Genomic DNA, 14174 nt, shown 5'->3' with positions numbered 1-14174 from the left:
ATGCCGAATCTAACTGTCATGACTGTGTATGTAGATTCTTAACCTTTGGTCCCCTTTTCAAATTGGTCTACATTAAGGTCCAAAGGGTCCAAAATTAAACTTAGTTTGATTTTGACAAAAAATGAATCAGTTAGGTTCTTTGATATGCTGAATCTAAAAATGTACTTAGATTCTTGATTATTGGCCCAGTTTTCAAGTTGGTCCAAATCGGGGTCCAAAATTAAACTTTGTTTGATTTCATCAAAAATTGAATAAATGGGGTTCTTTGATATACCAAATCTAACTGTGTATGTAGATTCTTCATTTTTGGTCCTGTTTTCAAATTGGTCTACACTAAAGTCCAAAGGGTCCAAAATTAAACTTAGTCTGATTTTAACAAAAATTGAAATCTTGGGGTTCTTTGATATGCTGAATCCAAAAATGTACTTAGATTTTTTATTATGGGCCCAGTTTTCAAGTTGGTCCAAATCAGGATCCAAAATTATTATATTAAGTATTGTGCAATAGCAAGTCTTTTCAATTGCACAGTATTGCGCAATGGCAAGAAATATCTAATTGCACAATATTGTGAAATAGCAAATTTTTTTTTAATTAGAGTTATCTTTCTTTGTCCAGAATAGTAAGCAAGAAATATCTAATTGCAAAATATTGTGCAATAGCAAGATTTTTTTTAATTGGAGTTATCTTTCTTTGTCCAGAATCAACTTAAATCTTTGTTATATACAATATACAATGTATATTCACTTTTTACTACCAACTGATAAATTGAATTCAGTGATAACAAGCAGTTTTTTTACATCTTAATATTTTATGATGTATTTAAATGAGTAGTTATTGTTGCAAACTCCATTAGAAATTTTAATTGAGATTAGTTTTGGAATAACGGAAAGGGGAATGTGATTAAAAAAATTGGGTTCAATTTTTCTCATTTGAAATTTCATAAATAAAAAAGAAAATTTCTTCAAACATTTTTTTGAGAGGATTAATATTCAACAACATAGTGAATTGCTCTAAGAGAAAACAAAAATTTTAAGTTCATTAGAACACATTCATTCTGTGTCAGAAACCTATGCTGTGTCAACTATTTAATCACAATCCAAATTTAGAGCTGAATCCAGCTTGAATGTTGTGTCCATACTTGCCCCAACTGTTCAGGGTTCAACCTCTGCGGTCGTATAAAGCTACGCCCTGCGGAGCATCTGGTTAAGCTCATGTAAAAAAGTATAGTTTCCCAATGAGGTATAATAAATGCTATTAGCAAACAGAGCAAGTAGATTATTCTATGTATTTCAATGCTACCTAGGAAAAGCACAGATTTCCCCAAACATATAATGACCTTTCCCCCATAAATAATGTGTCAGTGAATAGTGCATAGAATACATAATAAAGAATGTAGGTTTTTCCTTGTATTTTGTTCTATATACTATAGTACTGCCTTATGATAGAGCATACTTTCCCCAAGCATTCTATATATACTATAGTACTGCCTTATGATTGAGCATACTTTCCCCAAGCATTCCATATATACTATAGTACAACCTTATGATTGAGCATACTTTCCCCAAGCATTCCATATATACTATAGTACAACCTTATGATTGAGCATACTTTCCCCAAGCATTCCATATATACTATAGTACAACCTTATGATAGAGCATACTTTCCCCAAGCATTCCATATATACTATAGTACAACCTTATGATAGAGCATACTTTCCCCAAGCATTCCATATATACTATAGTACAACCTTATGATTGAGCATACTTTTCCCAAGCATTCCATTTATACTATAGTACAACCTTATGATTGAGCATACTTTCCCCAAGCATTCCATATATACTATAGTGCAACCTTATGATTGAGCATACTTTCCCCAAGCATTCCATATATACTATAGTACAACCTTATGATAGAGCATACTTTCCCCAAGCATTCCATATATACTATAGTACAACCTTATGATAGAGCATACTTTCCCCAAGCATTCCATATATACTATAGTACAACCTTATTATTGAGCATACTTTCCCCAAGCATTCCATATATACTATAGTACAACCTTATGATAGAGCATACTTTCCCCAAGCATTCCATATATACTATAGTACAACCTTATGATTGAGCATACTTTCCCCAAGCATTCCATATATACTATAGTACTGCCTTATGATAGAGCATACTTTCCCCAAGCATTCCATATATACTATAGTACTGCCGTATGATAGAGCATACTTTCCCCAAGCATTCCATAAATACTATAGTACAACCTTATGATAGAGCATACTTTCCCCAAGCATTCCATATATACTATAGTACAACCTTATGATAGAGCATACTTTCCCCAAGCATTCCATATATACTATAGTACAACCTTATGATAGAGCATACTTTCCCCAAGCATTCCATATATACTATAGTACAACCTTATGATTGAGCATACTTTCCCCAAGCATTCCATATATACTATAGTACAACCTTATGATAGAGCATACTTTCCCCAAGCATTCCATATATACTATAGTACAACCTTATGATTGAGCATACTTTCCCCAAGCATTCCATATATACTATAGTACAACCTTATGATAGAGCATACTTTCCCCAAGCATTCAATATATATACTATAGTACAACCTTATGATTGAGCAATACTTTCCCCAAGCATTCCATATATACTATAGTACAACCTTATGATAGAGCATACTTTCCCCAAGCATTCCATATATACTATAGTACAACCTTATGATTGAGCATACTTTCCCCAAGCATTCCATATATACTATAGTACAACCTTATGATTGAGCATACTTTCCCCAAGCATTCCATATATACTATAGTACAACCTTATGATTGAGCATACTTTCCCCAAGCATTCCATATATACTATAGTACAACCTTATGATAGAGCATACTTTCCCCAAGCATTCCATATATACTATAGTACAACCTTATGATAGAGCATACTTTCCCCAAGCATTCCATATATACTATAGTACAACCTTATGATAGAGCATACTTTCCCCAAGCATTCCATATATACTATAGTACAACCTTATGATTGAGCATACTTTCCCCAAGCATTCCATATATACTATAGTACAACCTTATGATAGAGCATACTTTCCCCAAGCATTCCATCAACCTTTTACTGCAAATTATAGTTTTCCCATCTTTGTTGATTTCTGACAAAACATTGTTTTGAAGTATTCTTATATCCCTGATAGACCCTCAATATCTTTGTGATCATTAATAAGGTTTTGTGTGTAATCTAATGTTGCTAACTTATTATAAGATAATAGACATGCACACCTTAATATTGGTATCCTAAAATACAATGGACTTTCACAAAGTATTTATTCCTACATACTTATAATAAATGCATGACATAGTTAGAAAATACATATATTGTCCTTGATTATGGGTAGATATAAAGAAGCACACAATGTTAATGTTTTAATTGATACATTCCATGAACAAAGATGTCTTGGTGAATAGTGATTTGATCCATCTGATTCATGAGCTTGTGATCTTTTCTTGTTTCCCTGAATGATTTTTCCTTACCAGTTACATTCTAATTACATTGTATTGAAAGATAATCGCTATTCTGGATGAGATTGATAATCAGAAAATGAGAATTGTAAAAATATTGTAAAAATATTGTGAAATTTGTGTCTATATCTCGTGGATTATCATTGTCATATCCAGTTAGATTCCTTGCAATTTGTAAAGGAGAGTGAATTTAAAAGGAATTCACTGTTCAAATTTCACTCAGTCATCTTGATATTTGTCACCATGATATCAAAAGTCCTATTTTGATCCATTTATAATATATAATTACCAATTTGTATGTTCATGACAAATTAAAATAACAAAATTACCAATTTCTAACAGAAATTCAAAATGGAAAGACCTTTATAATTTTTGCACCATATCTGATACTGTTAACCAATTTACTTTTTTTTATTCTTTATTTAACCCTTCCTAGCCAATCCTACAGCAATCATTTTTTTTTTACTTTTTTGTGTTTTATATGAGATTTTAAAATATTTTCTTAGACTGTTCAGGTAATTTTTCAACAATGATATCCTTAAAACTATGTTGTATAATTTTGTAAACAATGTTGATATAGTTGTAAGATATTGTTAATGGTGTAGTTATATTGTTTGTTTCCTTAAATGTTAAATGAGACCTTTTCAATTCTAAATAAATATTTTGTTGAATTTTTTTTTCCAGGAAACATTTATATAGTCCATTCATATGATAATGTGGAATCATTTATTTTTTCAAGGGTACCAATTTAACATGGATATTTGAAAGTAAATACATGAAAATATGTAAAATTTGAATTTTTATTATATGAAATTTAAATGTGACTGTTTAGTAATTCCAAACGAATTCCATGAAAGTTAGAACCCTAAGAAGGATAATGAATACACAGTAATTTGTGCAGTATACATTTCTATTATTATTTGATTTTTAGATGTTGCATGTATCAAAAACTAGTCCCCAGCTGAGACAAGCAGAGAAATTATCGAGACAGACTACTGATTTATCACATTTAGTATGTCTTAGTGTGTTTATACGACTGTTCTCCTGTGCATACTAACGGCAGCTAAATCAATATCACAAACCATTGTTTTCTTTTGCTTGCTTCACCCCTGAGCTCCTAGGAATGCTTTTAGATATTGATAGAAACTAGATTTATAATTTTCAATAATTATCTTCCTTTGATAAAGGTATATATATATATATAAGTTATTAAAATCCTACGAATGCTCATTCAGTATGGACACAGATTGGATGTTTTAATTCTGGTTCAGCTAAATCCACAGACTGATTTATATGTCCTGGTTTAGTTACACAGATTTAATTTCTATCTTAATATTTGAGGTAAACAGCTTATTTTCCAATGGTTTGTGATAATAACTATATTAACAGTGTGTTTGGAGTTGCTGTGATTGGGTAATGATATATACAGACGACTTTTACACAGTTTTATATTAGCCTCTGTTTGAGAAAGTTGTACGTTAACATTTAAATTAGAAATTAGAAAAGATAAACCCATTTTCCAGATATACAGAAGAACAGATTATAATGTTTAACACTAATGTTGTTATTTTAATGTTGTGAAATGAATTCCTGTCATCACACTTGGTAAACTGGGTCCACACAATGTGTCGTATGTTTTGTTGTGACGTTTCAGTAAACACAGTTTTGAGTTTATTGTGTGTTTAAGGTACCTTTATACTTGATTTCATGTTATTGTTGAATGATTGGGTGAAGTAACAGGGTCACTTTTATTTAATTTAGCTAATTCCTTTGGTGAATACTTGTGTTAATTGATAGTTGTCATAAACATGATACAACACATCTCTTTTTGTTTATTTGAAATTATTATTTAATATTAAATGAAATGAGTATGCACTAGAATATTCTGTTTTAAAAAACACTCATCATAGATACCAGGCTATAATTTAGTATGTCAAAAATGCAAACATGGGCATACTTGTAAATCAAAACAGTAATGAGTTTGAAGGCCTAATACTGTTCAGGATCACTTGAGATTACCCCAGGTTTTTAGTGACCAGTTGGGTTCTTGTTGCACAGTTTTTAGTTTTCTATGTTATGTTGTGTATACTATTATATTTGTTTGTTGGTCCTTTTCATTTTTTACCATGACATTGCTAGATTATTTTTGACTAATGAGTTGCAATTTCCCTTTAATATCTCTATTTTAGTCAGAGAGCATAACATATAAAAGAGTGTTTGCTATAAGTAAATGTAGCTAATGCTTTTACAGATTTTGGATATGCTTAATTCTAAGAAAGGGTCATTTAAACATTTCTCAATTTATCTGGAACAATTTTTACTCGGTGTGATGTATTTTTTTCAGTATAGCAAATATTCTTTACTTTTTCAATAAAACTAAATACTTCTGATATAATAGTGAGTACACTTTCTCAACAGAAGTGGTTTTAATCATATATATGCTTTGTTATATTAGATATCACATTTTTTGTCCTTCTATTAATCTCTCAATCTATCTTTCCAATTTTCAGGTTTTGCAGGGTCAAAAATTTGTGCGAGATGTGCAAAATGGAGTAAGAACCAATATTACTAATGCTTTTATAACATATTTCATCTTTTCTAAGCCTTGCATTAATCAGTCTTATCAGTTGTTTGTTTAATCAGTCTAATCAGTTATTTGTTTTATCTGTTCATATTTGATAACTTTTCTATGACTGTTGCACGTTAGTTCATGTTAGACTTTCATACCCCTTTGATTTTTTTTAATTATTTGAGTATTTTGTTAAGAACTGACAACTCTCTCTCTGATTTATTATCCCAGTGTTGTAAACTCTATAATTAAATCTATTGTGCCCCTTTTCTCTTTACTTACACACAAGCAAAGATTGTTCTGTCATTTACAAAAAACAATCAATCTGAATGATGCATCCTAAACTTGGTATATATTAGCTTAATGTTTCCATGATCACTGTAATTAATTTCGTATTTTTAAAGTTTACTATGAGATTAGAAAAGAAAATACTACAGATTCATACTAATTTGTTGTATGCGAGATTTTCCCAATTTACCAAAAAAGATGCTCATGAAAAAATATTTGACCAGAAGTAGTACGACTAGTCTGGTGGATTCTTGGGGGTGGGGAAAAGTGGAAGAACTGATAGGATATCTTGGTGGATTCTTGGGGGTGGGGAAAAGTGGAAGAACTGATAGGATATCTTGGTGAATTCTTGGGGGTGGGGAAAAGTGGAAGAACTGATAGGATATCTTGGTGAATTCTTGGGGGTGGGGAAAAGTGGAAGAACTGATAGGATATCTTGGTGGATTCCTGGGATAGGAAAGGAGGAAATAAAGATAAATATGGAGGAATATTTGGGTAGAAAAAAGTGACAAGAGACACTAGATAAGGCTGGTTAATGTCATGTCATTAATTTTGTTATGATTGAAAGTGCATATTAACATTAAAATTATGTGGAAACAGAAAAGTCTCTTTTCACAATTAAATTTATCAAAATTGAAATGTTTATTATAGACTATCTTATAGAAGAGTATTTATTTAGTCATTCTCCAACTGAAAGTCTCTTTTAAATTTTTTACTTCTTCGTCAACTTTTTAATTCAATAGAAAAAAATAACAGAATTGTTGTTTCTTTAGAATGTTTTGTGTGTAGATGAAAGTAGTTTGATGTTTTTATCTGCTAATAATTAATAAGGTTTGCATTTGAATGAATAAATTTATAAGGTTTACATTGGAATGAGTAAATTAATAAGTTTAAAACTAACAATTTGTTTGAAAGAAATTTGAAAACATGTTTCTATATATACTTTTGGCAATTTTATAGTCTAACATATTGTTATTTTTTTATGAGTGACGACAGTATGCTTTTATTCCTATCAAATAATTGAGCTGCTAAGTTTTGATGACATTTTAATACGTAAAATATGGTTTAAAAATCTGAGAAACAGATTGCTCTTCACTAGACTTTAAAGATTTTTGGAGATTATAAATGGTTTTATGTTCCAACTAGGAGTTTGATATATGTTCTTTCCATCATTTCAAATATAAAAAAAATCATATATACTCTTTTATAACCATATTATTAGAACCTGTATACCCCAACACATAACAATGACATATAGCATGTGACCTTATATAACATCATATGATCTGATATCACATCATGTGAACTAATAAAGCATGTGACCCACTAAAACCATCATCCTACAAATCATTTTATTCCAGGGAAAGAAACATAACTCTCACAATGAAGATGATCTAGTCAGCTTGTATATATTTGGTGAGGATGAACCAGTTTTAGCAGCTGAGGCTGATAAAAATAATGGTGTTGTTTCTTATCATATGGTTGCTAATCACCACTACAAAGATTTACCCCTTTCTAATGGACATCAGAATCAAGTAAGGCAACTAGGTTGTGTCTGCTTTGTTTTTTATCTTGATTTTGATTGGTTGTTTTAAACTTAAGTTTCTTCCTCATCTGATTCTTTTGAATGTTTGTTTGGCCACATGTTGTGAAGTTGCATGAAAGTTTATAAAACAATGTGATGCATAATATCACATGTAGTTTTGTTGTAATTTTGTAAAATGGAAAGTAATAAATGGTTGCCTTCAAAGGCACATAAAGATTAGACACATAAGTCAATGTAATACATGTTTGTTTCTTTTTTCTTTTCTTTTTTTCATTTTTGTTTTATTTCATTTGTCTTATATGTTCATGATACATGAATTTTGAAAAGAAACTAAGAATGCATAAATAACAAATTGCATTTACTTATTTCCCCCTTTCCGTGATGAGTTGTACAATGATAAGTGATACATTTTATTTTTAAATGCAGCCGGATTTTGATCAGTACGGTGATGCTGATTCCTTGGCCTCTGTTGACCTTGCACCCTTCATGGGGTTAAATAAATCTGCTCTAAACAAAGGAAGAAATGATAATCACAGACGATACAAATCCTCAGAGAGTGTTGTGAGTTCTTACTTTCAAAAATGGTAGCTATTCATTTTGTCTGCACTCCCTTATGTCAGATTTTGTTTTCCACACATTTTAATTATGTAGACATATAGTTCAGTGTCCTCCTACTTTGACATTATGAACGGTTACATCCTTTGTCTGCACATGCCATCATTTTGAAAATTGTATTTAATTTCTTGCAAAACATTTTGTTAAATAAGTTATTTGTATTTCAAGTTTTGTTTTTCCTCCATTTTATTTCGATACAGATTGTTGTTTCATTTGCGTAGACAGGCAACATTGTACATTTTGCTTTTTCACAAGCCCTTTTAATGTTTGATATTATGTTAGAGGATGATTTTGTTTAGTATTATTTTGCTGACACTATAGTATTATTTTGCTGACACTGTAGAAAATTGCCCCAATTGCACTGACCTTTACATTAAATTATTTTAAAATGTGGGCAAAATTTTAATGACTTAAAAGATACAATTGTGTCGGATTTTGTGAGATAAACTCCTCTAAATTGATCTATTTAACATGTTTTATTGACTCAGTAATTTGAACAACAACAAAACATTCACCAAAGAGTGACAGGGGAATGGTCAACTTATAGATTATGTCCAGCCAGTTAATAGGAACAATTATAACAGGTATTCTAAACAATACATACTGAGATGAATTAGATGACAAGAAAACAAATTATGAAGATACATAGTTTTATGCATTTAAAGGAAAGGGTCTGAAAGAAGTTCAGTGTCTGACAGTTGTAAGAGCTTAACGCATATATGGGAATACTAAGATAAGGTCTTAGAGGCATTGTTGTGTAATATCAGAGATACAAATTTAACCCCATACCAACATGTTTTTTTTTATCAGTCACCTTTTTTAATGTTCAACTAATTCTTTTAACAAATGTTTAGGATCCATAGTCAATGCCAATGCATTTTTGAGTTAATTGGTTAGGAACTACAAACTGTGTTAATTCAATCTGTTTTCCAATCAATAGAATTACATTCTAAATAACCACAATTGACCTGCATTGTTGTGATTGTCAGCTGCAACATCCCGGCCTTCACATTCATTACAAGGTTTTCTAATGTAATTTTGCTACCTTGTTGTCTTTAACTTCTAAAATTAAAAAACATTTAGTACACTCCAGCAATTTTCATGTAACAAACAATATGATAGTTTCTATACATTCTGTACATGCATGTAAACAGTAATATGTTAAATCATAATGTTCTTGATGTAACAGAAAAACCTAGACTGTTAGAATTGATTGGAGTTGAAATATGTGAGAAGTTTGTATCTAATGATATTGTCAATGTCTCATTTGTCTAATCTTACCTTGCAATTTTCTAAGCATTCAGAACGATACATAAATATCTTAGAACAATTATAAGCTAATGATTCAACTTTCCAATATTTAGATTAATTGTGATCAGTGAATTTCCTGTTTTTGTGATGTCAAAACATATTGTCTGCAAGTCACCATGTTCAGTGCCATGCTTTATATATATCTCAAAGGAAACAAAGCATAGTGGTCAGTGTGACCAGGGCCGCTGAGTAACTTATCTATCGCTTAAAACATGTATGAAGTATGTACAAAGAAATTGAACAATGTTAAACTAAACAGTGCTTGAAAATATAAGATGGTGTTAGCGTGTGTGGAAGCTAGTTTTATTTTCCTGTCTAAATGCATCTGAATTTATGATTTAAGCGAGGTAATCAAAGAGGGGAGTGAATTGGTTTATACTTTTGTCCAGGGACTTTTTACCAATCTTTTCCTATGCTTTATTTCTAATATCATTTTCTTTTCATGTAAATGGTTCAGACAGAACTCCACCAATCTTGCAAAATTCTTTTTAAATTGTTCAAAATGTTGACTCAGACAAAAACATATATTTTTTTTAATTCAATATAAGAAAAGTAGTTTGACACAAAGATCTTTATGTTGGAAGAAAAACCATAAGTAAAACACTCTCAAGTGATCAAACAGTATACAAAAATCTGGAATTTGGGGGAATTTTAGTTATGATTAAGTAAATTGTTATTCATTTCAAGCGAAAGACTATAAAAGCATCAACAAGTCTCAAGAGAAAATACAGAATATGTAAAAAGTAAAATCACAAAAATACTGAACTCAGAGAAAAATCAATTCGGAAAGTCCATAATCACATGGCAAAATCAAATAACAAAACGCATCAAAAATGAATGGACAAGAACTGTCATATTCATGACTTGGTACAGGCATTTTCAAATGTAGAAAATGGTGGATTGAACCTGGTTTTATAGCTAGCTAAACCTCTCACTTGTATGACAGTCGCATCAAATTCCATTAACTGTGTACCTGCTGTGTTTATGTTTTATCTTATTATCTTGGTAACCTTGACTTTGCAATTTCTGTATATTTAATATTTTTGAGATGAAAGAAGACACATCTTGCTAGAATCACCTACACATTCCTTTCAACTCTATTTATCTTCCAAAACTGTGCATTTAGCCTGGTAGACGTAACTTTAACATACTGGTGGAATAACAAGGCTCTCAGTTTTACCTGTCATACTCAGGGAAAAGAATAGTAACCAGCCAATGCAAGTGGAAAACTGGGATGTTAATGCTTCACGTTTTGTAATAGTTCGTTAAGTGTCTGAATTCATAATGAAATTTATTATGATGAAAATGCATATGATTAAGGAAACAATCTGAAAATGAAATACTACAGCATTTTCAAGGTGGGTCCAGTTATATAGTAATGGATTGTATACTTTGCATTGCTTCACACTTAAAGGGAAATAATGTTATCAACAGGTACATGTACATGAAGAAGTTATTTGTATGACAATACTGATCTATTAACAATTGTCTTTATTATACAATTTCTGCACATTTTGTTATTCCTAGTTTACTGATGCATGCTTTAGTGTATTTTTCTGTATTTGCATGTATTTTATGTCCAGGTGAGAAACAACAATCATTAATTATAATTCAATTATTTACAGTAGTACAATGCCTAAGAAGCTTTAATATAAGGATTCAATTTGTTTTGTTCTATTAGTAAAAGTATGAACTTAAATTTAACATTTTTATCTAGTTATTACGAACTTCAATGGTAATATTAAATTACTTTTTCATCAGATCAAATAAATTGGAGTAATTTCATTCTCTTAAACAATACACTAGATTTAAAAGATTATCAATACGTGTCAATCTTTTTTATACAGTTTTAAAGATTTCTCAATTGAATTTCTGCTTTTAAATGAAATTTTATTCCAAGTATAAAATAGTACCAACTAATGTATGTATATATTTTTAAAAAGTTTTCCTATTATTCTTTATAGAGTACCAATGGAAATAAAGATAAACAGAAAAGAAGGATCAATTCTGCTGACGGCAAACCAAAGGATGGAAGTTCTGCTTGTACTTTACAATAACAGTTCATCTTTACTATGGCAAATATAAATAAAGAAAGTAATTTTCATTTTCTGAATACAGATAAATTATTTGCTGAAAAAGACTTATATGAATATAATACGGAGTTATAAATAACTGCATACATGATTACAATTCATATGAATTAATATGTTTTATATATTTTTTATTTATGACTTTCATGCATGTATTTATTGTTTATGGTAGAGGGAGGTTTCAAAACTGTCATTTCAGTTATCTAAATCCGTACAAAATATTGAAATTAATACACAATTTCACCACATACTTATTCTAATAAAAAGAGATGAAGTTGTACCTTATAATGTACAAATTTCTTTAGAGGTTTACTACAGTCTTCATATAAGGACAACAATGTTGATTAATTTGTCATTCTACGAAAAAATACTCTGTAATGTAAAATACCAATTGTCTATTTGTAAATCTATTGTTCTAGTTTTCCTTGAAACTAACCTATATTATTAATTCGATAATAATCTTAACTGATGATCTTTTGATTTGAGACTACATTCAAATTTTTACTCATTCATAATACATCTTGAATGGTCAGTTTATGTATCAAAATAACCATAAAAAAATCTGTTTGATAAACAGGACTTAATTTCAAAAATAAAGGTTGTACAAAAATGTATATGAAAAATAATATTTGTGTCTTGAAAATTACCGAGTTTCAGAATTTTCTAACATTACAAATGTAATAGAATATAAGTTTATGTGTACAACAAACCAAGCATTATATTCAGTTTGCAATATACTTATTTTGTAATCAAAAATATACTCTTAAGGCTTGTTCATGCTTTTGTAGTCCTGTTTCAAAATCGATTGGAAATAACTCTTTAAATTTAAAAGAATAATTGAAGTATAATTTCCTCGAAATACTATTTTCTATGTAAATATGCCACTTTTGAATAGTATCTAACATGAAGATCTCTGCATGAATTCAAGATTTTTGTGTGACATAATTATATTCAAAATATATTTTGAGAAGAAAATATTGTCCTAGCCATTTAAAAAAAGAAATGAAAAATAATCTATTTGTCTTTTAGTTAATTAATTTTTGTTTATAAAATGAAGCAGATATTAAGCTAGGACAAAACCTGGATGAATTACTACAAATGAAACTGAATAAGCACAATTTTGATAGCCTAGTGATAAAATTCCTATCCACTACAAAAGCATAAATATGTGCCATTTTATTGTATAATGTGTGCAATTTTCCTTGTTTTATCTAGATGGTGCTTTTTGGCCCATTTATTTCAAATCAGATATTGTTTACTAATATTTACCTCCTTTTTTGCAATTTGTCATTGTTATTGTTTCCTACTTGTTTACATTTGTCTTAAATCTCATTAACACACACATACACATACATGCTCACATTTGAAATGTTTGTTGTAACTTTGATTCACCAACTTGTTTTATTGTTAAAAAGTTAGGGTATACAAAACAAAACAATTGTGAAAATTGTTAAAACCATGAAAAGGAACCACACCTTAAATTAAAACATCAGAGAAAATTCCAAACATTTTTTTGATATTTGATAATATTTTAAACACATTGTTCACAATTTTTGATACAGATTTCGATAACTGTATTATGTGTTTTCCCATCAAGTTGTCTTGAGAAAAGTAATGAACGAAGGGAACACTTTTTTTTATAAAAGAACTTTCTCTTGTATCTTGAAAAGACAGAAACAATTTTCGCATAAAAACAAGCTTAGATATTCCATCCAAACTGTATTCATGTGTTGTATTTTGTTACTGTTTGTTAAATTTATATACATGATCCGTCCCCAGAATTTGAAACGCCATGTATTAATGTATGAAACCATACATAACTTGTTGATATACATGATCCGTCCACAGAAAGCCATGTATAAATGTATGAAATCATTTAACATAACTTGTTGATATAAAGATCTGTGATATATTATGAATGATGTTTATTCAGACTCTATTATTTTCTTGTATACTATTTTCATACAATAAAATGTTACAGTTCTTAGGGTTAGTCTTGTATGTAAATAAGGAACGAAAATATGTTGGATACATATCTGTAACTGTGTTGAATGTGTTTAAATTGGATGTGTCTTTGTAGGATAGTATCGGCGTGGGTCAGGCTATTTTGAAAATTAATGTCTGCATATAGACATTTAAACTTAAACGTTCAGAGAGTAATAACTTCCGCTTATTGTCAGTTTGACTTTGAAGTGTTAAATGGGATT

At 29.9% G+C, this 14174-nt stretch overlaps 1 protein-coding gene across 13 annotated transcripts in view; it reads left to right on the top strand.

Moving 5' to 3' along the window:
• Positions 1 to 13399, top strand: part of LOC143080974 (kinesin-like protein KIF28) — a 77679-nt gene extending 64280 nt beyond the window's left edge. For 6 of the 13 annotated variants that reach the window (XM_076257192.1, XM_076257191.1, XM_076257189.1 and 3 more), the window contains 5 exons: positions 4480 to 4560; positions 6059 to 6100; positions 7767 to 7940; positions 8378 to 8512; positions 11842 to 13399. In XM_076257192.1, coding sequence (XP_076113307.1) covers positions 4480 to 4560; positions 6059 to 6100; positions 7767 to 7940; positions 8378 to 8512; positions 11842 to 11934 — 525 coding nt within the window. In that variant the 3' untranslated portion in view covers positions 11935 to 13399. The remainder of the gene's footprint in view (positions 1 to 4479; positions 4561 to 6058; positions 6101 to 7766; positions 7941 to 8377; positions 8513 to 11841) is intronic. The other 7 variants (XM_076257200.1, XM_076257198.1, XM_076257199.1 and 4 more) reach the window with 5 other exon arrangements.
• The last annotated feature ends 775 nt before the right edge of the window (positions 13400 to 14174 follow it).

This window comes from Mytilus galloprovincialis, chromosome 6 (assembly GCF_965363235.1).
Source record: "Mytilus galloprovincialis chromosome 6, xbMytGall1.hap1.1, whole genome shotgun sequence".
In the NCBI taxonomy this organism is placed as follows: Eukaryota; Metazoa; Mollusca; class Bivalvia; order Mytilida; family Mytilidae; genus Mytilus; species Mytilus galloprovincialis.
This window is presented reverse-complemented; position numbering and strand designations above follow the sequence as displayed.